Genomic DNA, 15,071 nt, shown 5'->3' with positions numbered 1-15,071 from the left:
TCAGGATATTTTTTTCTCATTATGGGAAAAATGGAAGCCTTGCTCCAAAAGGAGTGTCAACCTTTCTATTATTATTTTCTGAACAGCACTAAAAGCCCTACACAGGGTCTGTGAATTTACCTTGGCAATAATCAAGAATATTAGCAGAACTTATGCACAGGACTGTAGCAAGGTGAGCTTAATTGGGATTGCATAAATTGAAAGATAACTTTTTACACATATAGACGCAGTGGTCTCATTATAGTCCAGGTCAGGAGGGACCTAACTTGCAAATTATCTTAAGATAATAAAATACCAAGGATCACTGTGTGTGAAAACAGGCCACGTTTTGTAAATGCTTTCTCCAAAGCACATGTGGAAATGATTACAGAGTGAGAAAGGAACTTTCAGTTTGACACAGACCTTCTCATTTAGTATAAAACAGGAAACATGCTACATGGTCTGAAAAACTGTTTACAAAAGAAAAAAAGGAGTTTTTCTGAATCAGACTTCCGATTTTGTGTTTCCAAATCAGCATTTTAGTAGTAAAATCAGGAAACTGTTAAGGAGGGAAGGAGGAAGAGCAATGGCTAGTGCTAACCAAGTAACCTCTAGTTTGGTGTGATCTTTGGCAAAAAATTATGGGTAACAAAGATGGGGTATATCATACTTGAACTTTTAAAAACTATACAAGTCAGACGTCTGAATTTAAATTTTAATAATAGTGTTTTCCCTTTAGTAGTTTATGCCTTTCCTTTCTTCCTCCCACACAAGAAGTATAGTAAAACTTCAATCTTTAGTTCCCCTCAACATACCCTTTTGTCGAAAAGATACACACACTTGCTGTTCCATCTTTAAGTTAAAAATGCCCACAAGCATGCCTTGGTGCTTAAGGCAACTGGCATGGAACAGTCCATACTCTCAGCAGTGAGGCTTCACGACAGGAAAGCCCCATGCCACCAGCTGTGTCAGATGTGATTCCTGATGGGTGCCAGTATCCCCTGAGAGACGTCTGGAAGAACGCTATCGGTACTGAGCAGCACTGTGCCACAGACCAGTTCTGCAAACAGGAATGTTCCCCGTCACTGCTTTTGTTACTGCTATAAACGCACTCTACCAAAAGTGCAGCAAAAAAAAAAACAGTTAACTACACAGGGAGAACATTCACTTGGGCACATCCATGGGAACCCTTACACGTGGCCTTTATGTCAAACAAGATTACTGTCTCGAGTCCACACCAACCCACCCTTTATAAATGTTACCCCTCTCTCTCATGTTTAAAATTCCTGATTTGAGATTACTTTGACTCGTTAAGTACAGTCAAAGACTTGTACAACGTCTGGAAGCTATCTAAGCAGCAGGTTCAAACGGGTTATTCAAGAACGATTTTCTAGTTGCCTAAATATATTCCAGGCTCTGCAGACACACTTTCAACTCTACAGATCTTATTCATTGAAGAGATACCACGGAAGTTCAGACATAAACTTTGACATTGCATTCAAAACGAGATGTGAAGATCACATGCTTGGCTTTTCCACACTCATAAAATACATTGCACACTGCTAGACTATAACTCTACACTGTATCATTGAATACAACAGCACACATTCTGGAGTTTTCTCACAAAAAAAAATCACAAAAAAAACTTTTTCTTCACAAGCACCTTGTAACCTTCGAGGGTGAAAGGCTCACTGTTAGGGAGAACTCATAAATGATGTGGATAACACAAGTTTGGACACTGTTCAAAAAGCTTCATTTTCTACATTAGACACTAAACTCATGCCTACTACTATACAAGGTATGAATTTCATCTGAAGCATATAGTCACCTGAGATGATATTAAACATCCTTGGGTTCAGGATAGCAGGACAAATCAGTCGAAGAAAAACAAAGCCACTGAAATGGGAAGAAAAATTTATTTTGTTCAATAATAAAATTAGAGAAGTAATGTAAAACTGTGTAGTCTTTAAGGATTCAAGTTAGTGTGAAAATCTTCTTAAGACAGACAACAACCAACTAGCCTGCACTCTGTGAACGTGTTTGTTAGTTAGGAACCTTGATATGACTTCAACTATGATAAAAACCGAAAGAACAGGCATATTGATTTCCCAATTAAGGTGAACGGTTGAAACTGCCTGGGAAGAACTTAACTGCAAAGTCATACTGAAGCTGGTCGAAGTCCACGCTGACTTCAGAAAGGAAAGGCCCCTGCTCTCCTACCTTCCGGAGGTTTTCTGCTGTGCATTACAGAGGGCGTTCATCCTGCAGCCGCCCACTACGCCAACCAATGTAAAGAGTGCAGGGCTGCGTGGGCGGAAGGGAACCTCTCTTTTGGCAGCAACACAGCCTTAGATCAGCTTAGGCCAACCCATATCCTGATGACAGCATGTTGCAGCAGCAGAATAAATAGTAAGCGATCTACCTTCCTTCCAGAAGTAATTGCTGCCATCTAGAAAGCTGGAAAAAGCATTCTGTTTGCAGAGCTAGGAACTCATTCAACAGAAGGTCAAAACAACCTTCAGTAGCATGACAAAAATCTAACTTTCTTAATAGCAGAAGTAGGAAACACCCAGCTCATGGCAACCTCAATCCTGCCTAACTGCTGTACAAGGAAGAGACATACAGACCAGCTAAGACAGTCTAAGCCATCCTTCATTTTGTTTGGACTGCTTAGACATTACCACCAGACTGTTCTTCACTACAGCAGTAACAAAGCCTTAACTTACAAAGGAAGGAATGGGATGTTGCACTGCTTTGCTTATTGTTAAGTCCACAGTGACTGTAATATTCGTATTACTTGGGTGTATGCATGTAGCATCACCTGTTACATACACCGATAAAGAAGCTTCTTTCTTCTCCAAGAACAACAAATTATGGATTGATAAAACACTAATCTTGACCCTTCATGACAAAATAAGATTCTATCACGTGAATTTAAACCTATTAAGAAGTACATAATTTTGAAGTCATGGCATACACACCGACCTTTTTTTTTTTTTTTTTTTTTTGTAAAACTGTCTGAAGCTGAAGACCACTGAGGTACAATCAGAAAGGATGGACCTTGCTGATCCAAAAGATTTGGTGCTTCTTACCTTGCCTAAATTAATGAGTCAGTATCTATATGTGATTTTTACAATCAGAGAGAAATGACAGCAGTGTCTGAGTAACAGGGAAGCTACCCAGACATCTAAAAACTGTCCACGTGTCTCTGAATACTCCAAGCATTTGTTCACCATAATTAGTGCAATAAAACATGACAGTCTTCACCAAAAGCTGCAAAACTGTAGTGATAAGTCACAAGTACCACTTGTAAAGACTAAGGTCACACCAGAAAGTGACCCGATATTTATAGCACTGGGTGGAGACCTCTAGAAAACTCTAAATGTGAGCTGTGTCCACATAAGGAAAGCCACATGTTTCTCTGGAGCTGGGCTGGAACAAAAAGATGTTATATATCCACTGCTGAGCTCTACAGCCCTGCATTACAGCCTGCAATGTGTTAGCCCCTCAAAAGAAGAGGGGCTCATAATATGGGCAGCCTTAATTTCAAGGGTAAGATCCAGCACGGCACCCTGGATGACATAAACTGTGGCTTTTAATGTTGAAATGATAAACAAGGCCCAAAGACAAATCCTCTGAAAATCTCCCACTGGAGGGAATCTAACCTCAGCAACTGGTACAACTGCCAGATGTTGGGAGGAAATAAATAAATAAATAGATGTGTCTGATAACCTCAAGCCTGTAACATTTAGAAAAACATTGTCAAGATCACATCTTTGTCAGGCATTTTTGTTGGACCGGCACTGGCAATGGAAGGTGTTTGAGGAAGAACTTGAATATTGCTTTGGATTATAAATGTAGATTGGAGTTTTTGTGCACAGTGTGAGATCAGAGGAGCCAGGTTGAGCGTCCTCTTGCATCATTTTTACAGGAGCTTGGGAATGTTCCAACATGGCCGGATGGGAGCAGAGAAATGGACATAAACTGTCACAATATAGAATTATTTGTTTTCAGAAAACAACATAGAGTGTTGATAAGAGTGATTAGCACTAGCAACACAGCACTAGCAACTGGGAGCCTTCTCTGATGCAGAGAACTATATATTCCAGACTGTACTTCACTGAAATCTAATGACAGTTCAATGGGCTTTATGAGAAGGTGTTAGATTCCTTACCATGTTGGGTCTGCATTTTAAGGAGTATTTATCTTAACCTGTGTAAGATTTCTCCAGCAATCAACACACACTATGTAAGAATTAGGCAGTAAAGCATGGTCTTCCCAGATGGCATGAGACCAGAATGCAATCTTCAGAGGTCACTGCTCTCTACAGGTATTTGTGAGTTATCCTCACAAAAGTCAACTACTGCTTTAAGAGAAGTTTTTCTTTCACAGAAAGAAAAAGGGAATCATTATTTTAGTTGTAAAGCTTAACAAAATGCAAGTAAGTTTGAAGTTAAAACTATTAAGTAAAGCTATCCTGGCCTCTGTACTACATCATCTTACTCTGGCAAAGTTCTATGAACATGATTAAGAATCTAGCAAGCTCTTAATCCTTAATTGGGATATCATGCCTCAGTATCATAAATTACATAGATAGCAATATTTAAAGTAGTATTATAAAGTTTTGTCACTGAAAGAAAAATAGATAAGCACACTGAAGCATATCATTAACAAGACTTTAGAAGATTACTTTCAACATAGAGCGTCAAGTAACTTACCTAACAACTCTGGTTCTCATGGTGGTATTAGCTGGCCACTTGCTTTGAACAGACTTCTGCAAGCACCCATAAATATATCTCAATGTCCTGCAAAAATAATAGCTAATTACTCATTCCATTAAACACAGAAAATCAAAAAAGTTGCTGAGAAAGGATATAATCCAACCTCCTACTTGACGCAGAGTTATTATCAGCTCTAATTTTATAATTTAGATATAAGTTTTAAATTTAAGGGTTAACTTATAAGTTCATACATTTGTAAAAAGTCCATTTGTAATTGTATGTTGAAAAGGCTTACAAATCAGGGAAAGGCCTTCATTAATATATAATTCCATTCATGCAGATAAGATTCTGGGATAATTTAGATGAGCATTAAACATTTTATAACCATTTATGACCTGTTGTTTAAGCAGGTATTTAAAATCTTTAGTATCTTTTAAAAAGACCAAATTTGATGGTTTGATTTTTTATTTTTAAAACTTTGCTCTTTTTAACTGAGTAACAACTTTTCTTTCCATAAATAAGGGTTAGGTTTTTAGAAGTGTCTAAGCAACCACAGCAATACTCCTCTTCCATCAAAAACTCGGAAAACTGTGTCATTTTTCACCAGTGTTGGGAGCCGCACAATATAATTAAAAGGAGTGCAACTTTTAACCTTGTCAGCGCTACCACAAACTAAACACTTCTGTGCTACTCTGCCAGCTCAAATTCAAGGATTTTGTTTACTTTAAAAGCTAATGATACAGTGAAAGAAAACAGTAATATCCACTCTTTATTAGATGGTTCAAGTCTAAAATATGAGCACAAGTTATTTTAGCATTTTGAAAAAGAGAAATAAAATTAATCTCTCCATATCCCTGTTAGACAGAAGTAATCATAACAGGTATCACTCTACTACTACCCACTTGTATTTTGAGTATGGTGTAAATAGTTGCATTTTTCTTTCCCAGCGGAAGAGGACTAGGAAGAATTTGTAATCAACAACATACAACTGTCTCCTAACTTGTACTGTCTTCTACCTCTTTGAGGAAATATGATACTGATTATTTTTATTCTTCTTCTTTCCCTGTCCTCTTGGATCTAGTAGCTTCTCCGTCAAAGAAGAGCACATACGTGTTAGCCAAAGGCTTTTGCTAAAAAAAGTACTATTTATTTCAGAAAGGGTTATTTTTTAATTCATCTATATTCCTCTGTACATACAACAACCCTAAAGACATTAGTCTCGTGACTGATCGGCAGAAGAGGAACCAGTAAGAAAACAATTTTAATGTGCAACATAAATCACCAAACAGGAATTTTCAAATGCAAATCTGAACAGAAAACTGCAACTTACGGAGGCAGTATCTCTGCAGCCATGAATATTTTCTCCACCAATTCTGAAAGTATGCTGAGTAAATGTGCCAGATTAGTGTTTACATCTTCATTTTTTTCTAGTTTTGAAGGATTTAACTAAAACCAAAAAAGAAAAAGATTAAGCTTCCTCTCCTAACTAGAGCTACCTATATAAGTTTTATAATATTACACTTAATACTACCTCAAAATAAATTAAATATTCTGCTGCTGTACAAATGTCAAGACTCCTACAGAACTCAAAAATCTGATTCAATGGCTAGCAAGCACATGAGAAGAAGCAATAATTCTACTATGCTATGCTTTTAATAGCTCATTCAACACTATCCATCTACATGACCTTTTGCATCTTTTAATTCAAATTACTGAGGACTCCCATCCTTTCCCACAATTCAGCTAGAGTAAAACACAGAACTTAGGAGAGTCATTTAAAAAAAAAACTGTAAGATCAGTAACAAGCTGTTAACATCAGGGAGTTGAAAGTCATAATAGAATCACAGAATGTTAGGGATTGGAAGGGACCTTGAAAGATCGTCTAGTTCAATCCCGCAAGTTCTGACTTCTACAACATCTTGAGCTTACTAGAAGTTATTTAGGACAGGCCATTGAGTAACTGCTGCAGAACAACCTACATTTTTGTTCTGTAGAAAATGTAACTTAAATAAATGTGAATTAAAAAACTTAAAAATTAGTACTATGAATATTGCTCAAGCTAACATCTAGAAAAACTTAATGAATTCAGTCCCTGTGTTAATCATGTAAATTAAATTTAGTTTGGAGAGATCGATAAATGTCTCTAAAGCTAATATTTAATGCAAACATAATGTCTAACAGTCCGTAGATAATTGTGTCAATAAAACAAGATGTTTAAAAACATAGTTCAAGGTATCACCTCACAGGACTGCTTGCTCTCCATTATCTTTAATATAGAGTCTTTCAGTGCATGGTGAACGAAACGTGTTGCTGTGGCTTTCATGTACTGCTCCATAAGTGTACTTGCTAAAGTGGTGGCACGAAACAAGGTAGTAGCTTCATCTGAAAGAAAAAAAAAGTGAAATGCTGAGAAAAGGAGATAAAGAACGGTGAAAATAATTGGTGTTTACATTTCTGTGTGTTGTAAATAAAGAAGAAAAAAGAAGGCACCAGAGCCCTTCCCTCCCTACCCGCCCACAGTTTCAGTAAACTTTAGTGTAATAAGTACAATACCTTCCATGCTTATTTCCCTGTCATTTAGTGTTCGTAACAACAAGGACTCAAGCTTTTCATGAAGAAAAATCTTCAATAAAATGCCAGCCAACAGTGTTCTGTCCTGTCCACAAACATGTGATAAGGCATAGACTACATGAAGCTCTTTCTGGAGTATAAGCTGAAAGAAAAACAGAATTTTATAATATTCATAAACTTCTAACAGTTTTGGAGAAATTGGCATCATATATCTATAGCGAAATAGATGTCACTATAAATATAATGATGTCAGCCCGTGTTACTGAAATCTGTCTTAAATAACAAAGTGAGTTTTGACTGGTGGTCTAAGGAAAGTTAAACAATTTATACCTCTTTAAACTCACTGTACTCCTCCTCTGGCATGATCTTCTCCATAGAATACCGTGCTCGAACACGTAAAGATCCTGGCTCAATACCCTTTAATGGTACATGGGAACTGAGTTGAAACCACTCATCTGTTGCATGTCCTTTTTGCAATCGGCTTAGCTGGCAACGCATAAACACTTAAGGAAAAAAGCATTTTTCAGTTAAGTTATCACCAGCAAAAAAGTGTTAGTATAGAATAAAAAACAGTATTTTTGTCACATGCCATCTCATTTCAGCAAGAGTATTAATAATAGTAACCAAGGCTTTTGCCATCAATACATTAGCAAGTTCTCTCTATTCATTGGTTTAAAAGATTCCTGCAAACTGAAGTGGAAGTAATACAAGGCGTTCTGTAAGTAATGTATAAATATACAATCAAAAATGACACTCAGATATTGACATAATTTTCTTTTTTAACACCCATGTAGAGGGTAAAGAAAGTGCTACCCTGTAATTCCTGGTAGCAGTCTCAAAATAAAAGCTTATAAAGTGTTCAGAATTTACTGTGTTGTTGTTGTTTTTCCAGCTTTGGGCCGGTATCACCATCAGGCCTGCTCCCTGACCACTCTGTTACTTTTTGTTATTTATTATTATAGTGACACTACTTAAGTTCCTCGCATTAAAATACCGCCAAGCAAACAGTCTTTGATTTTTCACATTTCTGCAAAGCCTATACACAACATGGCCTTGCAGGAATTGTCAACAATTCCAGCAGACTTTCTACTACCTCAGTGTTGCAACAGGTGCAAGCAGGTTATCATTTGATACTGGATCAGAATAACATCATATTTATAATGCTGAATTCAGGACATTCCAGTTGCCTATTTCACATTCTTTGGAGCTGATAAACTGATATAAGATAATGCATTCAGGTCAGTTGAGCAGTGTCAAAAACAATTCATCATCTGTCACTTATCACCAGTGTGGATGGGACCACAATCATATCAATCAACTTTCCTAGAATATTTCTTCCCAGCAAAGCTCCTATACACCCACAAATAAGCAATGTGTTTTCTTGCTTGGCTCACAAATGTATGGCACGAACTTCTCACCGATGGGGACAGTAAAATACAAGATTTAGAATAATCTGATTGTTTCTTTCTATCCTGTTACTATAGTAGCATTCATAACTGTAATATTGCCTGGAAATTAGGGAGGGAAGGCAGCAAATCTCTAGCCAGCATTAGTAGGCTGACTTCCCAGTGCCACAGAACTGACAAGTGTGCACCACAGTGACTCTTTTTCTTCTGCCAGTTGCACAATCTGAACTACTAGCTTCAAAAACAATCTGTGGCACTACTGCAAATAAAAACTCTGCCTGAAAGGAAAAACATAAGCTAATATTTTGCTCTACAGATTCGCCTGCCTGTGTTGACCCCCTCCATTACAAAAATGTTTCTTTTTCACCATTAACTAATTTGAAATGAACCAACTACCTAATACAAACACCAAACCAGAGCTCTCACTCCAGTTCAATCCTATGTGGAGCCCTGAGAGTCTGCTTCAGCTTTCTAATCAAACCCAAGCATTCCAGTTCTCAGTAGCAGCAGATGGAGTCCACTAATGCAGTCTATGGCTTTGTTGTGTTTTCTCTTTTTCTTTTTTAAGACATTTATATGTATTCACTTGAACAAATCCTTATGCAAATTACCATTTTCTCTTTCTTAAGAGAAATAAAGCGAAAATGAACAGAATTAATAATAAATTGCTTAGTATCATTCCTGTATGCTTGAAATAATTTTTAAAAGCAAAAATACTAAAATAATTATGGATTATTTGTAACAGATAAACATCAAAGTCAAAGACTTGAGAGCTCAGGAATCATTTTAAAGTACTGAAGAAATAGCCTTCGTGCTCTTATTTTAGTATTTATTTCTGTGCGTTATGATGGAAGAAATAAAGTAGTGAGACCCATACCAGATTTTCAGGACTTCAATCTGCTTTATATGGCAGAAGCAGCAAGCAGAAAAGCTGACTTAAACAAATACTGGGGAAGATTACAGTACCAGCCTCACATGACTCCCATTTCAAAGCAATCCACATTTAGTAACTGGTTGAAAAGCTGAATGTTCATGAAAGCAACTAGTTATCTTGCTGTTGGAAAGTTCAGGAGTTATTCAGGCAAGATATCTAGGTCTGTTAGGTGAGGTCTGTTTTAGCTTATTTTTTCCCTCCATTTATTTCAAATATTTAATAAGGCTGAGATACATGTTAATTCAACTTGAGTTGAATTTTTCCTTTTTCCTCAAAATGAAATTACGGTTGAGTTATGCACTAAGAGTGCACCTAAGAGCAGTCAAGCGACTCTGTCAATAAGGCACCCATCACCTCCCTGGCAGCTGGATGCATACAAAGTCAACACAATCTTCCCAATCTGGACTGAGAGAAGCAAACTCCAAAAACAGTTTAAAAAAAATTACTTAAGTATTCCATTCACAAACTACCCTTATAAAGGTTCTTGTTTTACTAACCAAATCATTCAGGTAGCTAGATAATTTCTTTTCTAGCTCAAATGAATACAGTAACAGTGCAAGCACATGCTCAAAACTGCAACTAAAACCCTTTTGCCTGTCAGAAGAAAGAAATGTATCTTTTTCCTCCAGGTATGCAAGAATTTTTAGCATCAAAGGAAGGGCAAAGTTTTGGAATTGAATGAGGTTCTGCAAGAGCATTCAATCTGAGTAGTAATTCTCCTACTTTGGTCACAGCTACAATCTCTTCTCTACAAATCTCTTCTCTGAAAAAATCACAAAATTAACACCAAGGCATAAATAACAGGCCAGTAACACAATGTACTTAAACTGAAAACAATTGCAATAGACTACAAATACTCTGCCAGGCTTTCAGACAGACAGGTCTGAACACAGTGGAAAGGAAAAATTCTTGAAACAGGCTGAGGATGTGTGAACATCGAGGAGGAGGTGGGGGCTGATGCTGCTACAGAATGAGTACATCAGCAAACAAGATACTTTGAATGGAAGAAAAAGCCTAAAACACACTGTGGGAAGGGAACTAAACTTGAACTATATATATATATATTTTTTTTTATATATATTTATATATATATATAGAAGAGCTCAGAATACATATTCTTCAGATTGAGCCCTTTCTTTTCTGGGCTTACCAGCTTCCTATTAAATTGCTGGAATAGAAACAAAACAACTGCTGAAAAAGCAGCTGTCTAGGTAACAGAAAAAAAGGAGTAAATTCTTGTGAACTCCTGCAGAAGGTGGAAGAAAATATAAATTCTTTCCCATTCAAAGTGATACAGAGTTAACTTCAGGTTTAAGCCCAGGGGCGGTACAATGAAAGTATGTAGATAAGGTAAAACAAAGAATACAAAGCAAATTTTATTCCAGAGACTCTGAAGGTGGTGATTTTTTTTAAAATTATTATTCCTTTTTAATTGATCAAAGTACCATTCTTCCTCCGTTTCTTTTTTCATTAGAAGCAAACAAAAAAAAAAAAGTAAAATGAGAAAGAATTCCGTACACTCATACTTCAAACAGATCACAGAAATTAACTCAGTGAAACAGTACTTAAAAAGCAGACTTTTTCCTATTGCTTTTTGGTAGGCACAGTCATCGTGTAACACAATAGCTATTCTAGACAAGAACTATGAAAGCCACAAAATACATAGGATTGGATTACTGTGCATTTTATTACTAAAAACATGGGAGTTTTCGCTGTAAAAAACATTAATGCAAACCCAGTAACAGACATCCAAAACATACAAATACAGTCATGTGATGTGGTTAAGTGTAAAAATGTACGTAATTCTCTTGTGACAATTACAAGAGTAATGAAAACTGCACAAAGAATCCATTGCTGCAATACATATGCAACTTTTACAGAAAAATACTTACATATATCTGGATCTTTACTTTTCTTTGTTTTGTTACTAAGACTTATCTCAAATCTATTAATATCAGATGAAAGATCACTAGGAGAAAAGACAGAAAGCCTCAATTAATACTATACTTCGCTGGCATTTAATCTTATTCTAAACTCATTCCAATCCTGAATTCTCTTTTACAGCCAAAGACACACACTTACATTAACAAAGATATTTAGATGCCTACACAAAATTCTGTCCATGCATTTATGGCTAAAATCTCACAGTTGTATAACCACACATACAGCTTTTTTAAGAAGCATACACAATAGAAGATAGAGTGTTAAGAATCTTAAATGCAATGCAACTTACAAGTGAAATTCAGTAATTCAAGAAGAGTGAGACTTACTCAAAAACAAATTCTTCCGACCACACAGGGTTCTGCCCTTCCCTGATGTGTGTTTTTGCTACCTGGACACTGTTCAGGTAGATGTTGCAATATGGATTAGTAAAATGCTTTACTGGGAGGGTATGAGCTTCTTCTACATGCAAAATAAGACTGCTGACCTAAAGAAAATACAAAGGATTTACTTATTTTTGCTAAAACAGAAATACGTAACAAATGAATATAAATTTTCTTCCTCCATGGGGAAGCGTAACATTAATGTATAAATACTGAATACAAACTATAATTTCCTGACAGAGAGCAAAGAACATATGTAGTGGAACAACATTTTGAGAGGTACCAGTGACAAAGTAACAGTAACATCAAATAATTACTGAAAACGAATCTCTGGCACCATATGTTTTAACACATCCCACAAGACATTAGGATTTGCAAATACTAGCTGTTGTATGCAGAGAAAATTTTACTGAAATCAAGAACCGGCACTTTGAGTAACAGCCATGGATGGATGATTCCAAACACAATAGCATATTTGGTGCTTTCCTAACAGATTATGTAAAATTACTTTGAAGAATATTTTGAACTGCCTCCTACCATACAAACTTCTGAAACAGATGTAATTCATATCTGACTCAAACAACTACTGATATCAGCTGATGTCAAATAAATATAATAAATACAGGAATCACCATATTTGATCAGGTCAACATTCTACGTAAATTCAAATATTCAGCACCACAAACTTCAAATGACAGTACAAGAAAATTATGTAACAATTCACGTTAGTTTCTTTACATTCTCTTAGAAGACAGCTTACACCATAAAAGTCACCAGCAGGCTTTTATTTTCCATTACACTCTGCAGAACATGCAGATACAAACTAATTGATCTGTTTTCTCTTCACATTTTTAAGTTTAAGTTCCCTGACATGATTTCTCTAGGATAGAAATAGAAGTGTGTGATTTTTTTATCTTTCATCTTGATTTCTCTAGGATAGAAATAGAAGTGTGTGATTTTTTATCTTTCATCTTCATGACTCACGCATATTTTTACCTATTTCCTATTCTATTCCTGTATGGAGACAAACATTTTGTTTTTTGAAGAACAGAATTAGTTCAGATTGCCACTCTTTGTTTGGCTTTTGCAAACTGCAAAAACTAAAAACTAAACAAGCCCCCAGTTTTCACCTGCCAGTTCATCTGTGAACTCAATTAGTTCTTTACTTCAGAAACATTTAATCTTCCTTAATGTTAACTACAGAGTAATTCTGTGTGTGCTGAAAAACATTGTATTCTAATTCTTTTTCCACGGCCTGCTAAAATAATTACTTTTGGTGTTTCTAGCATTCAAAACTATCAGGCATTCTTGAATTATTTTCCTGTTATTCTCCAATCGTTACAGACTTAGTCATTTATGACTATTTGTCATCTACATCTGTAAGAAATTCTGGCCATGACAGCACTTTCATGTCAGATACTAAGCCACAAGAACAGATCAGCATGCATTTGCTACTAAAAATGAATAGTTAAACAAGCATTTTGTTTATACGTGACGTAAGTCTGCCAATTTCTTGTAAGCTCCTCGAATGCGGAGAATCTAAAGAATTAAGGTGATATGAATGCTGACTTCTTTACACTTTTACTCAAATGAGGTCAGACAGTAATACTTAGCATAGCATCTGCAGATTCCTTAAAAACACTTTGTCTTTACATATACATGTATTATAGCAAAGTTGAAATGATTATGGTTCTGCATAACTCCAAAAAGAAAAGCAAGTACATGCAGAATTTGTCAAAAGGAAAATTCTCAGATTTATCAGTTTCGTTTCACAAGGAGACAAAACACTCCCCCTCCCTTTTCCCTAAAAACCCCATAGTATCTATACAGCTTCACCTGACGTAGACGTTTATTTGATGTTCCTGGACTGGTTTTTCTTAAACTGCAAAACATCTGCAGAGCTTTCATCCAGTCCTAAGAGAGAAGGATGTAGAATAGTGTAATGAAACAAAGTCAGACAGAGATTCTTGCAATGGACTAGACATCTAAAAAGATATGTTGAATATCTTAAGTATTCCCCTAGCTTAACGTTTTACGTAATTCCAAAGTATTCAAATTTGTTAAAGCAAAATTCTTATCTTTAAAGAGCAAATCCAAAAAGAATTTGCAAATCTAAACCATTTTGTCTTTTGGAAATATCAAGCATTGCTAATGAGATGTATACAGCGTGACTTTTACAAATTTTCCAGGCTAGTAGTATTACATTAGATTACAAAGGGCATATAAAATGAAGCAAAACTTGTTTGCTTCAGAGAAAATAACAGTTAACAAGACAAATAGTTCTGATATTTCTCTCCAGTATTTCTGTATTCCAGTCATAGCACTTGTATACTTCAACCAAAAACTACAAAAGCATTAAACAACAAGAAGTATACCATACATATTTTTCTGTACTGAATTATACCAGAAGAAATGTTCTCCAAAAAACATTAAACAACATAATGGAAGTTCAGTCCATGGCACCTGAACCCGTACGAACTAAAAACAAACAAACAAAAAAACAAAACAAAACAAACAAACAAACAAAAAAAAAAACAGGCAGGTGCTGGATTCTAAGCAGTAGTTTCCTTCATGTATCTCCTACTACTGCATTGTAACACCTGCTAATATAGACTTAACCACTATCTATTTGTGGTATACTTGCTTCCTACTACAGAAGGGTGGTATCATTGAACACTGCAAGGCAAACAAATCACTTTTAAAATTGTATTTACCAACAAAAGCTCTCACCTGTGCTTGTTCTGGAGTTTCGCCTGCAAAGTAAAAGATGTAATGCTCTTCACTAAAGTGCTGAACTACTATCTGAAAACAGTTTGGCCTTAAAGATAAACAAAACAAAAAATGTTTTATTAATCTTCATAATATTGACAGACACCTTATTAATCTCAGACTGGACATCGGAAGCATTTCTTTACACTGAGGGTGGCCAGACACCGCAACAGGCTTCCTAGCGAAGTGCTGGGTGCCCCGAGCCTGTCGGTGTCCAAGAGGCATTTGGACAATGCCCTCAGTACTGTGCTTTAGCTTCTGGTCAGCCCTGAACTGGTCAGGCAGATGGATTGGATGATCTCTGAAGGTCCCTTCCAGCTGACCCATTCTAATATACCAAAATTACATTTACACTGGACTAATATTT

General features: G+C 36.1%; 1 protein-coding gene across 1 annotated transcript in view; it reads right to left on the bottom strand.

Annotated features, from left to right (window-relative positions):
- The window catches only part of RASA1 (RAS p21 protein activator 1), a 63,454-nt gene that overhangs the window by 6,227 nt on the left and 42,156 nt on the right, over positions 1-15,071 (bottom strand). Inside the window, exons 12-21 of the mRNA XM_040540623.1 lie at positions 14,666-14,753; positions 13,772-13,849; positions 11,882-12,039; positions 11,504-11,580; positions 7,602-7,774; positions 7,254-7,413; positions 6,940-7,082; positions 6,031-6,146; positions 4,698-4,784; positions 1,808-1,875 (exon numbers count right to left, since the gene is read on the bottom strand). Of these exons, the coding sequence (XP_040396557.1) occupies positions 1,808-1,875; positions 4,698-4,784; positions 6,031-6,146; positions 6,940-7,082; positions 7,254-7,413; positions 7,602-7,774; positions 11,504-11,580; positions 11,882-12,039; positions 13,772-13,849; positions 14,666-14,753 (1,148 nt within the window). The remainder of the gene's footprint in view (positions 1-1,807; positions 1,876-4,697; positions 4,785-6,030; positions 6,147-6,939; positions 7,083-7,253; positions 7,414-7,601; positions 7,775-11,503; positions 11,581-11,881; positions 12,040-13,771; positions 13,850-14,665; positions 14,754-15,071) is intronic.

The sequence above is a fragment of the Cygnus olor genome, chromosome Z (assembly GCF_009769625.2).
Source record: "Cygnus olor isolate bCygOlo1 chromosome Z, bCygOlo1.pri.v2, whole genome shotgun sequence".
Lineage (NCBI taxonomy): Eukaryota > Metazoa > Chordata > Aves > Anseriformes > Anatidae > Cygnus > Cygnus olor.
The sequence above is the reverse complement of the archived record's forward strand: the minus strand, read 5'-3'. Positions and strand labels throughout refer to the sequence as shown.